The sequence below is a fragment of the Sorex fumeus genome, unplaced genomic scaffold, assembly GCF_029834395.1.
Source record: "Sorex fumeus unplaced genomic scaffold, SorFum_2.1 ptg000037l, whole genome shotgun sequence".
Classification (NCBI taxonomy): Eukaryota; Metazoa; Chordata; class Mammalia; order Eulipotyphla; family Soricidae; genus Sorex; species Sorex fumeus.
Genome location: NW_026606094.1, coordinates 43504461 through 43523509, shown reverse-complemented (window position 1 = coordinate 43523509; position 19049 = coordinate 43504461). Strand labels below are relative to the sequence as shown.

Sequence of the window (19049 nt, the reverse complement as noted above, 5' to 3'; positions counted from 1 at the left end):
AGATCACCTCACGCTCCCGCGGTGCAATCACAGAGCTCGGGTCCTCCTCGAGCCGTCCCGCCTCAACCTCCTCCCGAGATCCCTCCGCCCAGCTCCTCCCGGCCTCGTGTCCTGGCGCCCCTAACCGAGGGGAACAGAGACTTGGTGGCCTGCTCTCCTCTGGGGATGATCTCTCCTTTCTCCTACATTTGCTTCCATGTCTGTGCCATTTGTATCCTAGGTACAGCCTGCTTATTCAGGCCCCCTCTAACGGCGCAAGGAGACATCAGCATCGAGAGACCTACTTAAGGGGCGTGGCCTGCGAGCGGCCCCGCCCCCGTCCGTGACGCGCCGGGTGGCGCGCGAGGGAGCCGGGAGTAGGGGGTGGGATTGGCTTTAGTAGGAGACCTGGAGGCCGGGGCCGCCTCCATCGCCCATCTGGCCCGCTTCTCTGGCCGGGTCGAATTGGAGAAGCAGCGGCGACCTCGGCCTCCAGCATCTCCGGAGAGCTGAAGCAGCAGCGGCGGCGGCGGCCTCGGGATGGTGTTGCTGGGCTTATTGCAGGCGGGTGGGTCGGTGTTGGGGCAGGCGATGGAGCAGGTGACCGGTGGCAACCTTCTATCCATGCTGCTGCTCGCCTGCGCCTTTACGCTCAGCCTCGTCTACCTCTTCCGCCTTGCTGTCGGTCACCTGGCCCCTCTACCTGCTGGGGCGGTACGTGCACACACATACTCCCCCTATTCCCTACCGCAGGGGTCTAGCGGCGGGGGCCCCTCCGGCGGCCTTGGGTCGTAGCGGGGATGGAGACGATCGCGGTGCTGTGGCAGCTGCGCTGGGGACTGGGCGGGCCGGGGTGAGGGGAGATGGGGGTAAGTAGAGGGCCTTATGGTGGCTTGAACTGTGGCTGTCGTGCCTTGTCTTAGGCCTTTCCGGCTTGGGGTCTCTGCTGGCCGGAGTCTTGCTGGAGGGGTTTGTGGTCCGTCGTGATGGCTGTGCCGGCCACACCACCGGTAGCTCCAGTGACCTGACTGGCCGGCTAATGGCCGCCCTTTTCAGTGATCCCTGGGCTGTGGCATTAGCCTCATGGCGCTTTATTTCAAGAGGCATAGGTTGCAGTTTGGTAGAGTGGTATTGATTTGGAGTGCTCTTCAAGTAGTATATTTGGTGAATGCATCCTTAATCACCCACCCCCAAGTAGCCTTTAAACTTTTAATGACAGTAGACTGTTTAAAAACGGTTGGCCAGGTGGCTAGTGAGCTTGTCTTGCACGCGGTGGACCCAGGTTCCATCTCTGGCACCTCATTTGGTTCCCCAGAGCCCGGCCAGGAATCACTCCTGGACTCAGAGCCAGGAGTAAGAACGTAGCACTTGGGTGTGGCCCCGTTTTCCCCTACCGCCCTCTCCCATAAAATAAAATAGTGCATAACGCTAGTAGACAGCATTTTTTCCCTACCCTTGGGATTTGCGAGGAAGTGTTAGTGTTTTGAGATGGTTGTTACCGTTACCTAAGAGTTTCTAGTGCCCCTTATTAATTCGTCAAAGATCTGAGGAGTATTATTCTTTTTCGTATTTGCGAGTTTGGTTTGCTGGAGACTCAAGGTTGTAATCTACAAGGCTCATTTGGGGTCATCCAAGGTATCTTTTAAGTCCTAAAGAGTTTCTGCCATTTTACTCTTTAAAATCAGTGGATCTAGTCCATTTGCAAGGAGAAAAGTATCAGATGTGTTCTATTTACTGATATGTGTAGTTTCTTAAATATTTTTTAGTTATATTCTGTTACTGTATCTTTTTCTATACTTTCTACGATATTAAAACTAAAATTGAATGGTACTAATAAGTGGTGTAGAAAATAGAGTTTAGGAAACCAGAGCCATATTAAGAATTGTATACACCATTTATAGCTATAGTATGCTTGTGTTAGTCTATTTATTTTACACCATGTTTTGAATTTCTGTTTACTTTGGTTACTTTCCAAAGATACCTCGAAGTTTAACTGTACTTTTACTTGTGATGCTTTATTTTGGGGTAACTTTAGTATTATTGGAAATTTTTATTTAGTCATTGAACAGGGATTCTCTTAAAATGAAACATTAAATGAAAGTAATTTTTATTTTCCCTTGCAGAAAAGTCCACCATACATTTTTTCCCCAATTCCATTCCTGGGACATGCCATAGCATTTGGGAAAAGTCCAATTGAATTCCTAGAAAATGCATATGAGAAGGTAAGCATTTCAAATCATTAGAAAAAAAATTAGTGTTTTCCACAATATTCTCTTAAATGGCAAAAGATTAAAAAGTTCTACCTTAAGTTCTATCTTAACTGTTATTTAAAGTACATTAAATTGGGCAGATTAATTAAAAGCTGGAGGGGTCTCGGAGACCTTCCTTCCCATATGCTGAGGTGATTATGACTTCAGTTCCACTGTTCAGCCACAGAATTGTGGCCACTAAGACCTTTGCCCTTCTTTCCAGTGAATTTTCTTGTACCAGTTTAGCCATTTCATTTCACAAGTCCATTATTTCACCTCCAGATTATGAAGTTGGGCATTCTGTCTTTTGAAAACAAAAACTTATTCTTTGCTCAACTAAACTTTTTTTTTTATCTTATGAGAGATTCTAGTTTATTATCTCATTGGAGCTATAGCACAGCGGTAGGGCGTTTGCCTTGCACGCAGCCAGCATACATGGCTGACCCGAGTTCGATTCCTCTGCCCCTCTCCGAGAGCCCGGCAAGCTACTGAGAGTATCTCGCTCGCAGGGCAGAGCCTGGCAAGCTCCCCGTGACGTATTCGATATGCCAAACACAGTAACAACAAAGTCTCCAATGGAGACGTTACTTGGCCCGCTCGAGCAAATCGATGAACAACGGGAGGGCCTTTACCTTTACCTTACTTTTTCTTGATTTATCACTCTTATTTTCCTTTATCCACTTTTGGGTCCATGATCCATCATTTCAGTAGACTCTTCCCACTGTCTTAAACTTCTTTGCCCCTGGATCACATCATGATACTGGTAAAATCCTAAACTTGGATGGGAGTGATACTGCTTCTCCTTTTCTTCTTCCTTATAGCAGATTAATTCCTTCCTAATTTCCTCATTACCATCTTTGGAAGAACTTGGAACACTGTTCCACAACCATGTTAATTCTTGAGGTTGATTTTCCTACTCACTGCTATGACTAAGTGCTACCTCCGCCTTTCTAAACTTCTGACTCTTCCTATCCCTTTATCAAAACAGACAACTTACCTCCACTATACAGAGATTACATACCATCCAATGGGAACTCTCTTGTGTTTTCAATTTCAAACATACAACCCTTCTTATAACTATATTATCCCATTTCTTTATTTTACACTAATAATTATAAGGTAGCACTGTAGCACTGTCCTCCCATTGTTCATTGATTTTCTTGAGCGGGCACCAGTAACGTTTCCATTGTGAGATTTGTTGTTACTGTTTTTGGCATATCCAGTATGTCACGGGTAGCTTGCCAGGCTTTGCCATGCGGGCGGAATACTCTTGGTAGTTTGCCGGGTCTCCGAGAGGGGCGAAGGAATCGAACCCAGGTTGGCCGCGTGCAAGGCAAATGCTCTACCCGATATGCTATCTCTCCAGCCCAATTATAAGGTAACTTACTTTATACCAGTAGTTCTTTGATTCAGTGATGCTAGTGTTTCAGTGATACCTCTGAAGCTACACAGATATCCTGTCTGGTACGTCCATTTTATTGATGGCAAAACTGAGAATTATTTTATAGAATCCTAGCTAATGATCAAGCATGATTCACATACAACTTGATTTCCAAAATTGTGCCTTTAGTAATAATATTAAAACAAAGTGCTTTATTATAGTAAGTTACTTTAAATTTGTAGTCTCTAATAAACAGTCATCATAGGCACATAATATACACATATATTGCATATATGTACACTTATAATATTTACCATAATTTACATATGTATACAGAATTAAAATTTTAGAACAATTCTATGAATTATTGTTTTCTGGTTTTGGTTTTGGGGCCATACCCAGTGATTCACAGCTTGGAGTTTGGGATTTGCTCCTGATGGTAGTTGAGATCAAACCCAGGACTTGTGCGTGTCAAGCATACCCTTTGGCCTGCTGAGCTCCAGCCCTGGAGTTGCTTTGGAGCCATTCTTAGCAGTCCACTGAGAGGCTACTCCCAGAGTTGGTATTTGGAGACCACTCCCTGCAGTGCATGGGGTACCATGAAGTGCCGGGGATGAAACCTGGGCCTCTTGCATGCAGAGCATGAGCTCCAGCCCTTTGAGTTCTCCCTGTCCTCAGCATAGGTACTGTTTTAATGCCCATTTTATAGGCACAGATAAAGGGAAGCAAAGCACTCAACATTAAATTTCTACTCTAGAACTAAGGTCATTTAACTAGTAGGTGAAAGAGTTAGGAGTTGCACCCAGGAAGTCTGACACAAGAATTTTGTCACTGATCCTTGCTCACTATGCACTATCGCCTTGATTTTGTTATACTATTTTGTCTTCTATGGGAGGCTAAACTGCGTTTTCTTTTTTGTCTCTGGAACCGTATGCTATGACTTACAGTAGGAACTTAATTTTTTTTATTTTTTAAAGCATTGCCAACGTTTCATTTAAAAAGATCAGTCTTTACTACCACCTAGTCTCCTGCCAAGGTCTCTCCCCTCTTAAGGACCCTCTTAAATATAGTCTGTGTGAACTATATTTCAAGACCACTTGGTATTTATTCTAGTCTGGCTTTCTCTTTTCTTGGTGATCTCCATGTCTTAATTCAATGAATGAACTTGTTCTCTTATGTGTTTGTTGCTAATGACTACTCTTCTTGTGTTTTATTTTTTCTTTCATCCTATATCTTTTTTTTTTTCATCCTATATCTTTGACTATTTTTTTAACTCATTTTGTAGGTTCATGCTTGACCATTTGCTATTAGGGTTTTCTTTGTTTGGTCCTAGGCCTTAATTCTTTTCTAGGGGAGTTGGTTCCTCCCTTCAGCTCCAACTGTGGATAGATGTTACCCAAATTAATGTTTATGCGTAAGGTCTTTTCTCCAAGCTGCTAGCCTGGATATTTAACTTCTACATGATTCTTAGTTGGTGCAAAGTCAAAATTTTGATTTTTTTAAATTTTTTTATAATTTTATTTATTGAATCACCTTGAGAGCAGTTACAAAGCTTTCGGGTCTAAGTCTTGGTCATACAGTGAAACACCCGTACCTTCACCAGTGCCCATTCTGCACCCCCAACAGCCCCAGTATACCCCCATCCCACACCCTACCCCTACCTGTGGGGCAGATAATTTCCACACTACTCTCTCTCTACTTTGATCACATTCAATATTTTGACACCAGACCCACCATTATTATTTGAGATTTTACCCCAACACTCAGATCTGCTGAAAAGGCAACAGTAGACAATTTGTTTTCTGTTGCTGGTTATCTCTAATCTTAGTTATCCTGTTTTCATAATTATTCTAGTGTTTTCAATTTGTTTTTTTGGTGGGTCACACCAAACAGTGCTCAGGGCTTACTCCTGGATTTGTGCTCAGGGACTATTGGTGGTGTTGGGGAGTGAATCAAGGTTGGACACATGCAAGGAAAGTGCCTTAACCTCTGTTATCTCTCTGGCCACTGTTCGTCCCATTTTGTTAGAACTGGAAGACTAGAATCCATTCTTGATACTTTCCTCGCTTTCTGTCAGTCTGTTATAAGATCTACAGAGTTTCTCTCCAAAATAATTATTACATTTTTATCGCCACTGCCCTGTACAAAAGTTCTTATCACTAGGTTTTACACGAGGCTTTAGTTGTTCCTTTGCATCTTTTTGCTTTTGTCTCTCCCTTTCCCTATGTAGTACCTAAAGGGATCTTTTAAAATACACGATGCTGTCTTTCCCATGCCCTTTAAATCCTCCATAACTATCCGTTGTTTGCAAGGAAAAAGCATCCTGAATCCAACTAACAATGTGCTATATATCCTAGGTTCTGCCAGTGCCAGCCTTCATCTTATCCTTGAACCCTCTCTTTTATCTTTGGGACCTTTGTCCTTATTTGGCCCTTATACTAACACTATCAGCTCAGGTGTCTTTTGCATTCTTAGGTCTCTCTTTTGTGGCTGATTTATTACAGAATTGCTTCCCTTTGTATAATATTGTCACATTTACAATTTTATATATACATTTAGTAATTATTTGTTAAGTTGTATGTTTCCAGTAGACAGTTTTATTAGTCATTGACAGCAGTTCACAATTATATCGCCACTACCTAATTTTTTATAATAATAAGCAAAATACTGCAAGATAAAGCACTTAACATTTAGTAAGATTAATAGAAAATGAAATCATTTAATGTTTCTGGGACAATGATAAAACTGATGACAGGAACTGGAGCAATAGGATAGTGGGAAGGTGCCTTGCATGCACCTGACCTGAGTTCAATTCCGGACACCTCAGCTGCTCCCCGAGCCCTGCAAGGAGTGATCTTTGAACACAGAACCAGGAGTAAACCCTGAGCACTGCCAGGTGTGGCGCAAAACACAACAAGAAGACAAACAAAATGATAACCAATCCTCTTGGTGTCTTCATGTAGCAAATTTCATAGGAAAATCCATATCTTCTGTCCCTTACCTATAAATTTTATCTTGAACCAAAGGTGAAAAAAACTGTTCTCAGAGATGTTCATTATGGAATTATCTATTACTGAGAAATGGACACATTTCCTACATATCCAATAATGACAAATAAGTTATAAACATTACAGTGTCTGAAAGAAAATATTTTCAGTATAAACAAAAAGAAAAAGAATAAAAAGCTAGGTTAATGTCCCATTTGCAACAAGGTTGACATAATTATAAATTTGGACAGAATCAAAAGATGTGCACTGAAGTTTATGAATGTTTTTATTTTTAATTGCATATTTTGTGATTTAAGGAGTTAGTGTTCTTAGAGTTACATATTTTTTTAGAGACATTTGAATGACTGGTTCTTTTCTCTTTAGTATGGACCTGTTTTTAGTTTTACTATGGTGGGCAAGACGTTTACTTACCTTCTGGGGAGTGATGCCGCTGCACTGCTTTTTAATAGTAAGAATGAAGACCTGAATGCCGAGGATGTTTATAGCCGTCTGACAACACCTGTATTTGGGAAGGGCGTCGCCTATGATGTACCAAATCCAGTAGGTAACATTATCTTGAGGAAAGACAAATCTTGTTATAAATCAAATAATTATGACTAGTAGTATATATATTTAAATATAACAATTTGTTCTTTGATTAAAAGTCTGAAGAAGGGGTTGGGTAGAATTAGGCCCTGGGTTCCATTTTTGATATCCAACCGCCTCCCCAGCACTTCCCCTGAAGTGCACAAAGAAATTTGGAAAATCACAAGATAGTATTAAGAAGGAGGAAACCCGCACACAGCTAGCAGACAGCAGGTATTTTAGTTAGTTGCTGGCCCAGCAATTTTAGGGGACTTCTTGTATAGTAAAGAGAATTAATAACAACTTAGCAGATTAATGATTTCAAGTGCATGACTTAAAAGCCCAATATTTCATCAGGAGAATCTCCTGCCGGAAATTCCTTTATAAGCATTCTTCTGGATTTGGAGAGTGCTGTCTTCAGAACTTTGTGTCATTTCTTCTTGATTATAAAAACAAGGGGCCAGTTAGATAATGCAGGAGATTCCTGGCATTACATCATCCTCGAGTACCATTGGGATTGATCTATAAGCACTGAGATAGGTGTAGGCCATGAGCATGGCCTAAATCAAACAACCTTCGATAAAGTCAAAGTGCTACAAGTAATGTAACACAAATCTGATAATTGATAGTTTTTGGTGAGTGCTTTGGCTTTGAACTCCCTAACCAAATAAGAAACAATAGATAAATACAACAGGTAAGACATAGTTGTATTTGCAGGGAAGGAGAGGTGTGGCAGAATATATGGGTTTCTTCTAAGTCCTGATAAATCCCACTGCTCAGATATAGCTACTCATTTCTCATAGTTTATCTGCTTCATAAAATAGAGACCATAGGGCTAAAGTCACTAGTTGTCTTCATGTGAACTTATTTTATCCTTTCATAAATAAGATTATACTTTAATTAAAATCCTGGAAGTTATAGTAAAATGGGAACTTGTTGGGACGAAGAAAATAGGAGAATACGTGAAGGAAAATGAAAAACACCTGGAAATATAATGAAGTTTTGGGAGATAATGTTGGCCTCTGGGTTAGGCTGTAAGATTAGAAAATGGAAAAAGAGGAAAAGGAATCCTGGAGGTGGGAGTGGGAGGAAGGTACATAAGAAAGAAGGCAGAAGTTGGGGCTCTTAATTGATCATTTCTCTAGAGTCCGGGTAGTATGTGTCTTCTGCATGTTACTACTGGTGGATGCCTGGATGTGCTGTTTCCCACATGTGATAAAGATTTGAAAATCCTTTAACTCATGAACAGTTTTGTAACTATCTCACAGTGACTCAAAAAAAAAAAATCCTTTAACTTTATTTTCACACTTTCAGAAGGTGGTTTTCTTTTGAGAGAGTGGTAGTAACTCAGTGGGTCCAACAAAATCCATCGAGGTAACACAGAATTGTATTTTAAATAATGCTTAATTTTTTTTTAAGGTTTTCTTAGAGCAGAAGAAAATGTTAAAAAGTGGCCTCAACATAGCCCATTTTAAACAGCATGTTTCTATAATTGAAAAAGAAACAAAGGAGTACTTTGAAAGTTGGGGAGAAAGTGGAGAAAAAAGTAAGCAAAACATTCTGGTTTTGTATTTGTTCTGCTATTTTCACTTTTCTGTGATTAGAAATTTAAGAATATGTGTGTGTTATATATAAAATAAACTACAAGATATGTAAAACCATCTTAGACTGAGAAAGGAAAATGTTACTATTTCCATGGAATTAAAAGGATCTAAGAAGTAATTCTTGCTGCTTGCGTAGTACAACATGCCTATTAAAGTTCATTTGTGCACATAAAAGAGAAATTATTTCAGATTAAATTTTGAAGTAAAATAAATGTGAAACATTGCAGGGCTATTTTAAAATTTTACATAATTCCCCCCTCCCCCGCCATGGGCAAGTGAAAGTCCAGATTTATTCACATATGTAATACTCTTATCTAATATTTTGGTAACGTTTTACTCCATGAAAATTATTAAGATATGGCTTATTTTGAACAAAAGTTAAATTTCAGCCATTTTCAATAGAAATCTTTTATTTTTATTTATTTTGGCTTTTTGTGTCACACCCAGCGATACTCAGGTGTTAACTCCTGGCTCTGCACTCACAAATTACTCATGGCTGTGCACAGAGAGACCATATGGGATGCCAGGGATTAAACCAGGATTGGCTGCATGCAAGGCAAACGTCCTACCTGCTGTACTCCGGCCCCTCAATAGATATCTTTTAAAATCTATTATCTTTAGATAGCTTTTGAATATTTCTGTGAATCGAGTCTTTGTATTCGACTTCATTAGGTGGTGTTTTTAGAGACTATTGCCATCCCCATAATAGGAGGCAGCATGGGAGCTAAGACCCCTCCCTGGGTCTTCAGCTTTTATGAAAGGTCTAGAAATTTCATATAAATAGTTATTAATTTCCTTCATCCCTTTTTGTTGTCATAGGAGGTCTCACACCTGACTGTGGTGCTTACTTTTTAGTTGCATTGCTTCCCGGTTTCATGCACTTTAGATGGGGGTGCACACACTTCACTGTGTCAGCTATCACAGGCTGTATTGCCTTCACGGATGACTTAGCATATAAGGTGGTGCCAAAAATCAAACTCGCAGCTCATGCCTACAAAGCAGGCACTCTACCATGGAGCTATTGCTGACCTCTGATTTTATTAACTACACCTAATATTGATACGTGAAACAATTTTTACCACAGAAGAAGCTAATGTAATACTTGATAATAGTAAATTCAAACAAATGACATAATTATAGCACCAAGAACAAAAGAGTACTTGCTGTATTCCACCCACCGCCATTGTTAAACTATTTTGAAAGCCAAATAATAATTAGAAGTTCATTTGGTGACCAAGGCGTTAAAAAGTAGACCATTGATTGAATAATTTTAATTTATTTGTTAATTTATTTGACTTTCAGGCCATACTCTGCACTTTTTGGGGGGGCTACTCCTGGCTTACTGTTTGGGGTTTTTTCCTGGCTGTGTTTGGAAGAGCTAAGATTTACTTTCTGTGTGTCAGGCTTTGTGCTAAACTTTTACAGTCTTTACTTAAATGATGCAGTTGTTACTTTGATATGGTAAATCTGCTTGAGACATAGATAAAAAATTTTAGTTGTTAAAAAAATGAGTATTTGGAATTATACCCAGGGGATAGAGAATTGAACCAAGGCCTCCTGCATGCCGATCATATGTTCCTGTATGTTGAGATGTCTCTCTGACTCTGAATAATTTTTTAAAATTTGATTAATTTTTGGGCCTCATAGGCAGTGCTCTGAGGGCCTCTTTATGCAGTACTAAGCCACTGGACTGGATGGTTCAATGATAGAGTCAGAGGCTGCATCACTGCTCAGATTCAGTGAAGGCTTTCAGCTGCTCTGGTTTATTCCCAGTGTTTCTTTGTAGGGAAGTGGGTCATTTTGAATTTTGAAAAATTATTTCTCCCTCTTTTTTTTCTTTCTTGCTTTTGTGATGACTCTAGTTCACACACATTTATGTGCTCCAGTTATCTCTGGGATTGACGTTGAGTGTGTGGGGTGGTACCAAGATTTGAACTTAATGCCTCAACATGCTATACATGATGTTGTACCACTAGAGCTGCTGCCTTCCAGCCTCTAAACTTTTTTGAGGCCATATCTGGTTTTGCTCAGGGCTTCTGGCTCTGTGCTCAGGGCCCCCTTGTGGTGATTCCTGGGGTATATGGTACCAGAGTTTGAACTGGGGTCAGCCTCATGCAAGGCAAGCGCCCCAACCCTTGTATGATCTCTCTGATCTCATTATAGGTTCTTTTGATGGTGTGAACAGGATCGTTGTTCTTGAGTGTTCAGTTTTTCTCTATGTTTTTGTATCTCTAATAAAACGTTTATTAAAGTTTTGGCAATTATCTTTCTTTATCTAGATTTGTTTGAAGCTCTTTCTGAGCTTATAATTTTGACAGCTAGTCATTGTTTACATGGAAAGGAAATCAGAAGCCAACTCAATGAGAAGGTGGCACAACTGTATGCGGATTTGGATGGAGGTTTCAGCCACGCAGCCTGGCTACTGCCAGGTTGGCTCCCTTTGCCTAGTTTCAGGTATGGAGAAGGAAACTAAGCTCGATTTATTTAATTGTATCAATACATTAATAAAGGTATAAAACATAAAATGGATGGAGATCATTATTCTCTATTCAAGCCAGGCATTCTTTATATAGTGAATTCATTTAAAAAATGACACTTTAGTTTATTAAAAAGTTATTTGTTTTATACCATTGAGCAATAAAATTTTTCTTTTGTTTTTAGTATTACAACTGATCCTTAAGAACAGTCATAAAAATGAAGCAGGGCAGCAGTTTTTATGAAAAGGCATGATCAGAGGGAGTAGGTAGTGAGGTTATCAGCTCTACTGCCCAGTGGCTGTGATTTTTATGCAGCTATCTGTGAATGAAGGCTATTATATCTGCCTACAAGAGGATAAAGTGAGTAGTTCATTGTAGCACACTAATATTGAACCTGTAATTATAGATTAAAGTAGAGCAAGCTCCCTACTTTAAAGCTTACAGATTCAGAGTCTGTTTGCTGGCTTACTAGTAATTTTGTGTCCCCACAAAACTATATTATTTTACAGGCTAAAAGTAGAATGAAATACTATATGAGTTAGTTAGTATCCTAGATCTCAGTAATCCTAAATGCTGCTTACTTAAACCTTAAATCTTGGATAAGAGCCACAGTGACTTTCCTGCTCAAATAATTTGGTTAAAATTGGAATTTCATGGTTAATTTAAAAGTATTCTATTTTCTGGTGAACTGGAAAATGATTTTAAAGAGAATCATTTGTGTTTTTTTCTAGACTATTAGAACACAGGTAAAAATCAAGATGTATCTCTGTATGTTTATATATGTCGATATGTTTATATATACATATACACACATATCCTCATTATTATTTTAGTCATTAAAGTTAAATAAGATTGCTTTATGCAAAATCTTATTTTCAAGTAAATTTGATGCTTAGAAGCATTGTTTTATCTTAATTTTATCTAACTATAGGCGCAGAGATAGAGCTCATCGAGAGATGAAGAATATATTTTACAAGGCAATACAGAAACGCAGAAATTCCGAAGAAAAAATAGATGACATCCTCCAAACTTTACTTGATTCTACTTACAAGTAAGATCTATTCAGATCAATATTAAGATGAAACCAAAAATTACACGTTAGAATACAATTAAATAATATTTCTTGTTAAGAAGTAATGATACTAGAAAATTAATAATCTTTGGAATTTATTGGGGGGGTAGGGGAGCATAGTTCGGGCTACTCAGGGGCTATTTCTGGCCCTGTGCTGGGGATTAACAAGTACTTTGACTTTTATATATTTCTTAAATTTCTAATCTTTGGTTGTTTGGTTGATTTTTTTTTTTTGCCCCCTAAGGGAATGAGATAGAAGTTAGATAGTGGGCCTTAGTAAAATCCTGATGATGGAGTGATGAAAAGTGTGCTAATAAACTGCCAAAACTTTTTTTTTGTAACAAAAATATCTTTGTCTCTTTTTCCCTAATGGGAAATGAATTATGTGACTTGCGATGGTCAAGGAGTCATCAAGAACCATTATGCCTAAGAGATTTTCTCATTAAGCATCCTTAAGTGTTGAAGATGAAAGATATCTGTTGAAACGTTAGTGTGTGTGTGTGTTCATTCTGCAGAGATGGGCGTCCTTTGACAGATGAGGAAATAGCTGGCATGCTTATTGGACTGCTCCTGGCAGGGCAGCATACCTCCTCAACTACTAGTTCCTGGATGGGCTTCTTTTTGGCCAGAGACAAAGCACTTCAAGAAAAATGTTATCTAGAACAGAAAACAGTTTGTGGAGAGGACCTCCCTCCTTTATCTTATGATCAGGTTTGTAGATATTTAGTATCATTATTGCCGCAAGACTTTTAGTATCAGTGGTTACTTGTAGAAAGAGACCGTTTATATAGTATTAATTCTTAGATTAACTTGACTAGTTCTTTGATTTTTAGAAAATTGCCCATATGTCTCCCTGAAATAGCCTGATATGGTTCCTTCTTGATATTAAATTTTTTTCAGTGTGTTTAGGTTCATTTGTGGATTCTTGGGGTTGTTTCCTTAGGACTCTTTTTCTCTGGTTCAGTCTGGCACCTGAGAAAGAGTAATATTATATGTTTGTTGTATTTCGTTTTTTGAAGTGAAGCCTCTGAATTACTTAGAATTCTGCAGGCCCAGAATGATCTGTGCATTTAAAATAAAAACAAAATAAAAACAAGTGATAGTGGCAGTAATGTTAAATAATTTCTGCTGATTATTTTTTTCACAAGTTGGCTTAACTTCTCTAGTAATTTCCAATTGCTTATTTCCAAAGCTATTGTAATAGCAGGCTGTTTGTTACCAAGCCTCTCTAGGGAGAGCAAGAAGTATAAGTTATATACCAGAGAGCATGCTGTTCTCACCAAGCTTTTTTCTTGATTTTTCCTTCAATTGTTACAGACCTTTGGTTAAATTTCTAGAATTTTGAAAAACTAGTAACTTTCACTAATACTGTTTTTATTTTGGTGACTCCCAAGCAGTGTTTAGTGGGTCTAGGGCGATTCTTACCCAACCAGGTTAGTGGTTCAAAGTGAGAATGTGGTCCTGCTCAGGCCTTGGCAGCACCCAAGGCGTCACTGGGGCCTTTGAGCCACACCCAACATAGTGTTCAGGAGGCCAGTGGTGCCAGGGGTCAGATTTGGGTCAAGTACATGCTAAGCTGGACTATCTTCCAGTTCCTTTTCGTGTTTTCAGACTAGTGATCATTGTGATCTCTTATTGTTCTCATGCCCTCATAATCTTTATTGACTGTGTGGAGAAATAGAAGATATTTCAGTAAGCCTGAGCCTGTTAGATCTGTGTCAGAATATAAGTTCTTTTGTAAGTTTTCTTTGTTTTGGGGCTAACATAGCACCTTATGTGGTGATCATTTGGCTCCTGGGACTGAACCCATATGCAAACCATATGCTCTAGCCCTTTGAACTTTCTCCCTAGTCCTTAGGTAGTCTGTGATAATCTGTAAATTTTAAATAATTGTATATACTTCTGATGATTAAGTACTTGCAAAATTTAAGTATGTATTTTCTTTATTAGCTCAAGGACCTAAATTTACTGGATCGCTGTATAAAAGAAACATTAAGACTTAGACCTCCTATTATGACCATGATGAGAATGGCCAAAACTCCTCAGGTGAGTCTCTTCTAAATATCTCTTCATGCTCCCAGATTTTGTTTACCAAAGTGATAAAATCTGATAACATCAAGGAAGAAAATTTTAGTTACAAAGGCAAAATTTACATAATTTTCAATCTCTTAATTTTGATATATAATATGGTTTTACATAATTGCTGATATTTGTTATTTTTTAGGGTTTTAAAAATAGAACTTTTTAAATAATGTGTTATTTTTTTAAAATTTAGGCTGTGTTTAAGTATATGTCAAATTGTGAAAGGCTCATTGTTTCCCCTTTCTACCAGTGATTGAACCTAGAATCTCATACATAATTTTGTGTTTCATCATTGAGTCATATCCAAGCCCTGAGAGGCTCTTTAAAATCAGATGCTGTTTTTGACACATTATGCCCTTTTTTTTAATCTATAAATACTCTGGTCCAATGATGAGTCACTTGGAAATTTTTTAATTAAAGCTGTATTTTTACCTGGTTAAAAAAAAAAAGAGAATAGAGGTAATACTCTTTAGCTATTAAATATATGTTTATCTAATGTATGCCAATGCCTTATTATACTGATCTGGTTTTATGGTTGAATATTTCAAAATTATGTAATAATGTTCATCTTATTTGTAGACTGTAGCAGGGTATACCATTCCTCCAGGACATCAGGTGTGTGTTTCTCCCACGGTCAACCAGAGACTTAAAGATTCATGGATTGAACGTCTGGACTATAATCCTGACCGTTACTTACAGGAAAATAATCCAGCATCAAGAGAGAAATTTGCCTACATACCATTTGGAGCTGGTAAGATTTGAGTTTGAGTTTCTGATAACATATATGTCCCTATAAAAAAAAAGCCCATTTGAATCTTAATTTTAAATATAGACCCTTTCCTCATAAGGACATTCCCGCAAGCTTTTGTAAGGGTATGATTTTTGCACGTTAGAAAAATAGGTACTAAAGGATATAGTTCTGGAAATCCTCATATAAGGTCTTTTATCATTTTGTGGTTTTATTAGATTTAATTTTTATAGCTCACTGTTTTGAATTGTTTTAAAAAATACTGAGCAGGCCAGAGAGATAGTACAGAAGGTAAGGTGCTTGCCTTTCATGGAAATGACCTGGGTTTGATCTCCTACACCCCATATGGTGCCCCAATATACTCAGAGTGATCCCTGAGTATAGAGCTAGAAGTAAGCTCCAAGCATGGCCTGGGCCTGGTGTAGCCCAAAAACAAATATACAAACCTGGAACACTCTATTAATGTAATCATTTAGATTAAATATCATATTATCAACATTTTAGAAAAGATGAAAGTACTTTGAGGTTTTGTGATTTACTGTTGACAATGGCTTCCCGTGTACCTAGTTCTAACATTGGGCTGGAACAATAGTGTAATATTACAGAGGATAGGGACACTTCCCTTGCACACTGCTGACCTGGGTTGGATCTCTGACACTCTAGAGGGCACCCAAGCCTACCAGGAGTGATGTCTGAGTGCAGATCAGGAGTAAGCCCTGAGCATTACTGGGTGTGGATTGAAAAAAAAAAATTCCAACACCATACCCATCACCATCATACCCAACACCATACCCATATTTACCTCCCCCAAGAACTCCAGTGCCCTCTCCCTTTCAGCCATCTCCCCACAACTTGGTTGTGTGGCTCAGTTCTCCCATTGGATTTTCTTTGGTTTGTTGTTGCTATCTTGCTGTGTCTAAGGTTTATTTTAAATTTTTAAGTGACATAACTTTGTCATTGGTCAGTTTGGTCACATACCATATTTCATTGCATACTCATGACCTCCACTTGTTATCTTTCACCAGAAAATTGTCACAGATTTCCTGCCAATATATATATTTTTTTACCAAAAATGGGGTATGCCAATTATGTGACACTGAAAATAAATTGGGCCAGCATTACTGAAAAAGCAAATAGCAATAATTACGCAATGAAATATGGTCACAGACAGACCTTGTTGTAATACTTACATACACATATACTTGCTGGTGGTCGCACCCACTTTTTCTTTTGTGTGCCAGGGATTGAGCCCGAGGCCTCACATATGAAGCAAGTGCCTGATTGCTGAACTACAGTCCCCAACTAAGGATTTTTTTTTGGGGGGGGGAGGGGGGCAACTATTTACTTAGCCATATTTCTTGACTCCATGCTCAGGATTCTGGTTGTGCTCGGGGAGCATGTGGTGCCAGGGATTGAATCCAGGCCTACCACATGCAAATCATATGTTCCAGCCCACTGAGCTATCTTGGAAAGTGCACTCTTTAGCTGATGCATCAAGTTAGGGTTGTACTGCTCATCTTGGGTTGCTGAGGGTTCACACATGAACATGCCAGAGTTGTATTTCCTGGTCATGGCTCACCTTCCACATCTTTTTAGTTGTGGTACTTATTGGGGGTTGAATCCTTTGTAGTGCTTATACACCTTTGTGGTGTAACTGGAAATGACTTGCAGCACCACCGATTAGACACAACAGATTCTTGGATCAATGCATATGAAACCAGTGCGGATTGAATTTGAGATTTGATGTTTACAGGGCAGGATTTCTAACCTCAGAATCCTATATTACTTTGTGATTGTGCTGTGTCTATTGATGTATATGTTACATAGTTAATTCAATTTTGTAGTCTATTTTTTGAATAAGAGTTTAACAGTTGTTCTGTAAATTCCTAGTTCAGATATCTTTAATCAGTTGCTTCTAAAAAGAATTCATTCCTTTTAAAAGTAAACTAAGGCTTTCCTTAGTTGTTACATGTTAATATTGAATGACATGTAACATTCACCTCTTAAATTTCAGATAAACTGGAAAAGTTGTCATATAGTTACATACATAAGTGTAACTTTCCTTAAAAACATGTCAAAAATCTCCTAGGACTATTTTGGTTTTATTTTGGCTCTGTGGCTAGATCAGCTGGTTTTGGGATCAATCCTGGGCTTCCTATTTGCAAACGTATATTCTCAGTCTGTTGAGCCATTTCTCTGTGGAGCCAAATCTCAGAGGATAAACTTCTGGGATTTTTATTAACTATTTACATTTTGTTTAACCTGAAAAGAAAGGTGATCTTTTTACCTTCTCTGGTCTATTTGCTGTTCACCTTAACTATAGAGGAATTTCAATTTTTTTTTTAAAACAGGACGTCATCGTTGTGTTGGAGAGAATTTTGCCTATGTTCAAATTAAGACAATTTGGTCCACTATGCTTCGTCTATATGAATTTGATCTCGTTAATGGCTATTTTCCTGCTGTGAATTATACAACCATGATTCACACCCCTGAAAACCCAGTTATCCGATACAAAAGAAGGTCAAAATGAAACAGACTGCAAGGAACTGAAAAGTGAAACATCAGTGTAATCTACAAAAGCATTGGAAGAGAATGGAGTTTACAAATGACTTACAGTGTATTACTCTTTTTTGAGTGTGGAATTTAAAATAGGCATCTGTAGCTACTAGTTTTTATATTAGCCGAATGGTTTCATCAAATCTAAAGGTATTTCAGAGATTTCCTAAAACTTTTGTACTGGGCATTTACAACATGTGCTTTCTTTACAGACATCAAGCTCATTAATATTGCTTAGAGGAATATTGGAATTGGTAAATTTTAAGTCACACAATTTCCAAGTATTTATTTTAAGAGCATTTGGAATGTATGTTCATGGTATTCAAATCTTAGATTTTGCAAGACACTTGGGATACTTGGGAGCCATAGGTTATTTATTCATTTACTGGGTAATGTGTGTGTGTATGGAAGGATAAGGAATAAACTCACATTTAAAGCTTTGGATAAAAGAGTATGCTATGTGTTACATGATTCTTAGCAGTGATGAAGCAGTGGGGTAGAAAAATGTTTTCTATTTTAACTGGAAGCACCATTTATAGGAAATTGAGATCTGTGGCTGACTTAACTGTATTTCCTAAAAATGATTACTAAGAATTATTCATTCAACTTGGATCTAATTAATAAATATCACATATTTACCCACCTGTTAATTACATATCTGGTTCTGTAGGGTCATGTCTGTGCAAAGTCCAAAAGGACATGCCTAAAGGGCTTTTTTTCTCTTAGGCTTAGAATGGTTCCTTGCTTCCTCTTGAGAATCCGGATAGGGTTGTTTCTGTGTGTAGTTCCATCAATTAAAACATAACTTAGGTGAACAAGTTTTCAAGCAAATTCATACAATCTGAGATCAGGGTATTCTGATTTTTAAGTATGAGTATTATGATCAAGGTCTCTGGAGTAGTATCAGTGTTTACATTATGTAAAATTGTTCAAAAGCAACTTACAATGGGGGGACTGAATGGATGATACCAGTAATCTGACCCCTTAGTCTTTTTACTGGTTGAGGCCAAATATGTACATTACAGTTTCATTTAAGAGGGTAAGGGGACTAATGTGAAGCTCTTTGTAAAGGCAAATGTCTGCTGTTAAGTCTTCCATATTAAACTTATCTTTGAGAAAAATACAGTTGTTAATGAATTATGTGTGTGTGTGCGACAGTGTAAAGAATTCTGAAACCTAGAATTTATTAGAAGAAACAATTACATTTTTTCCCTTAAAGCGGCAACGTTAATTGCTATTTTCAAGTTAGTATTTCCTTTATGAACTTCGAGCTGGGGCTTCAACTCAGGCCATCAAGCTATTTAAGGTCCAGGCTTCATTCCTTTACTT

At 38.4% G+C, this 19049-nt stretch overlaps 1 protein-coding gene across 1 annotated transcript; it reads left to right on the top strand.

Moving 5' to 3' along the window:
• The first annotated feature begins 419 nt into the window (after positions 1–419).
• Positions 420–18805, top strand: LOC130027350 (lanosterol 14-alpha demethylase). The gene is made up of 10 exons (XM_056118046.1): positions 420–693; positions 2103–2201; positions 6981–7157; positions 8601–8727; positions 11065–11239; positions 12194–12313; positions 12850–13045; positions 14285–14380; positions 14996–15167; positions 17516–18805. Exons 1-10 carry the CDS (start codon positions 520–522, stop codon positions 17692–17694), a joined length of 1515 nt encoding a protein of 504 aa, XP_055974021.1. The 5' UTR covers positions 420–519; the 3' UTR covers positions 17695–18805.
• The last annotated feature ends 244 nt before the right edge of the window (positions 18806–19049 follow it).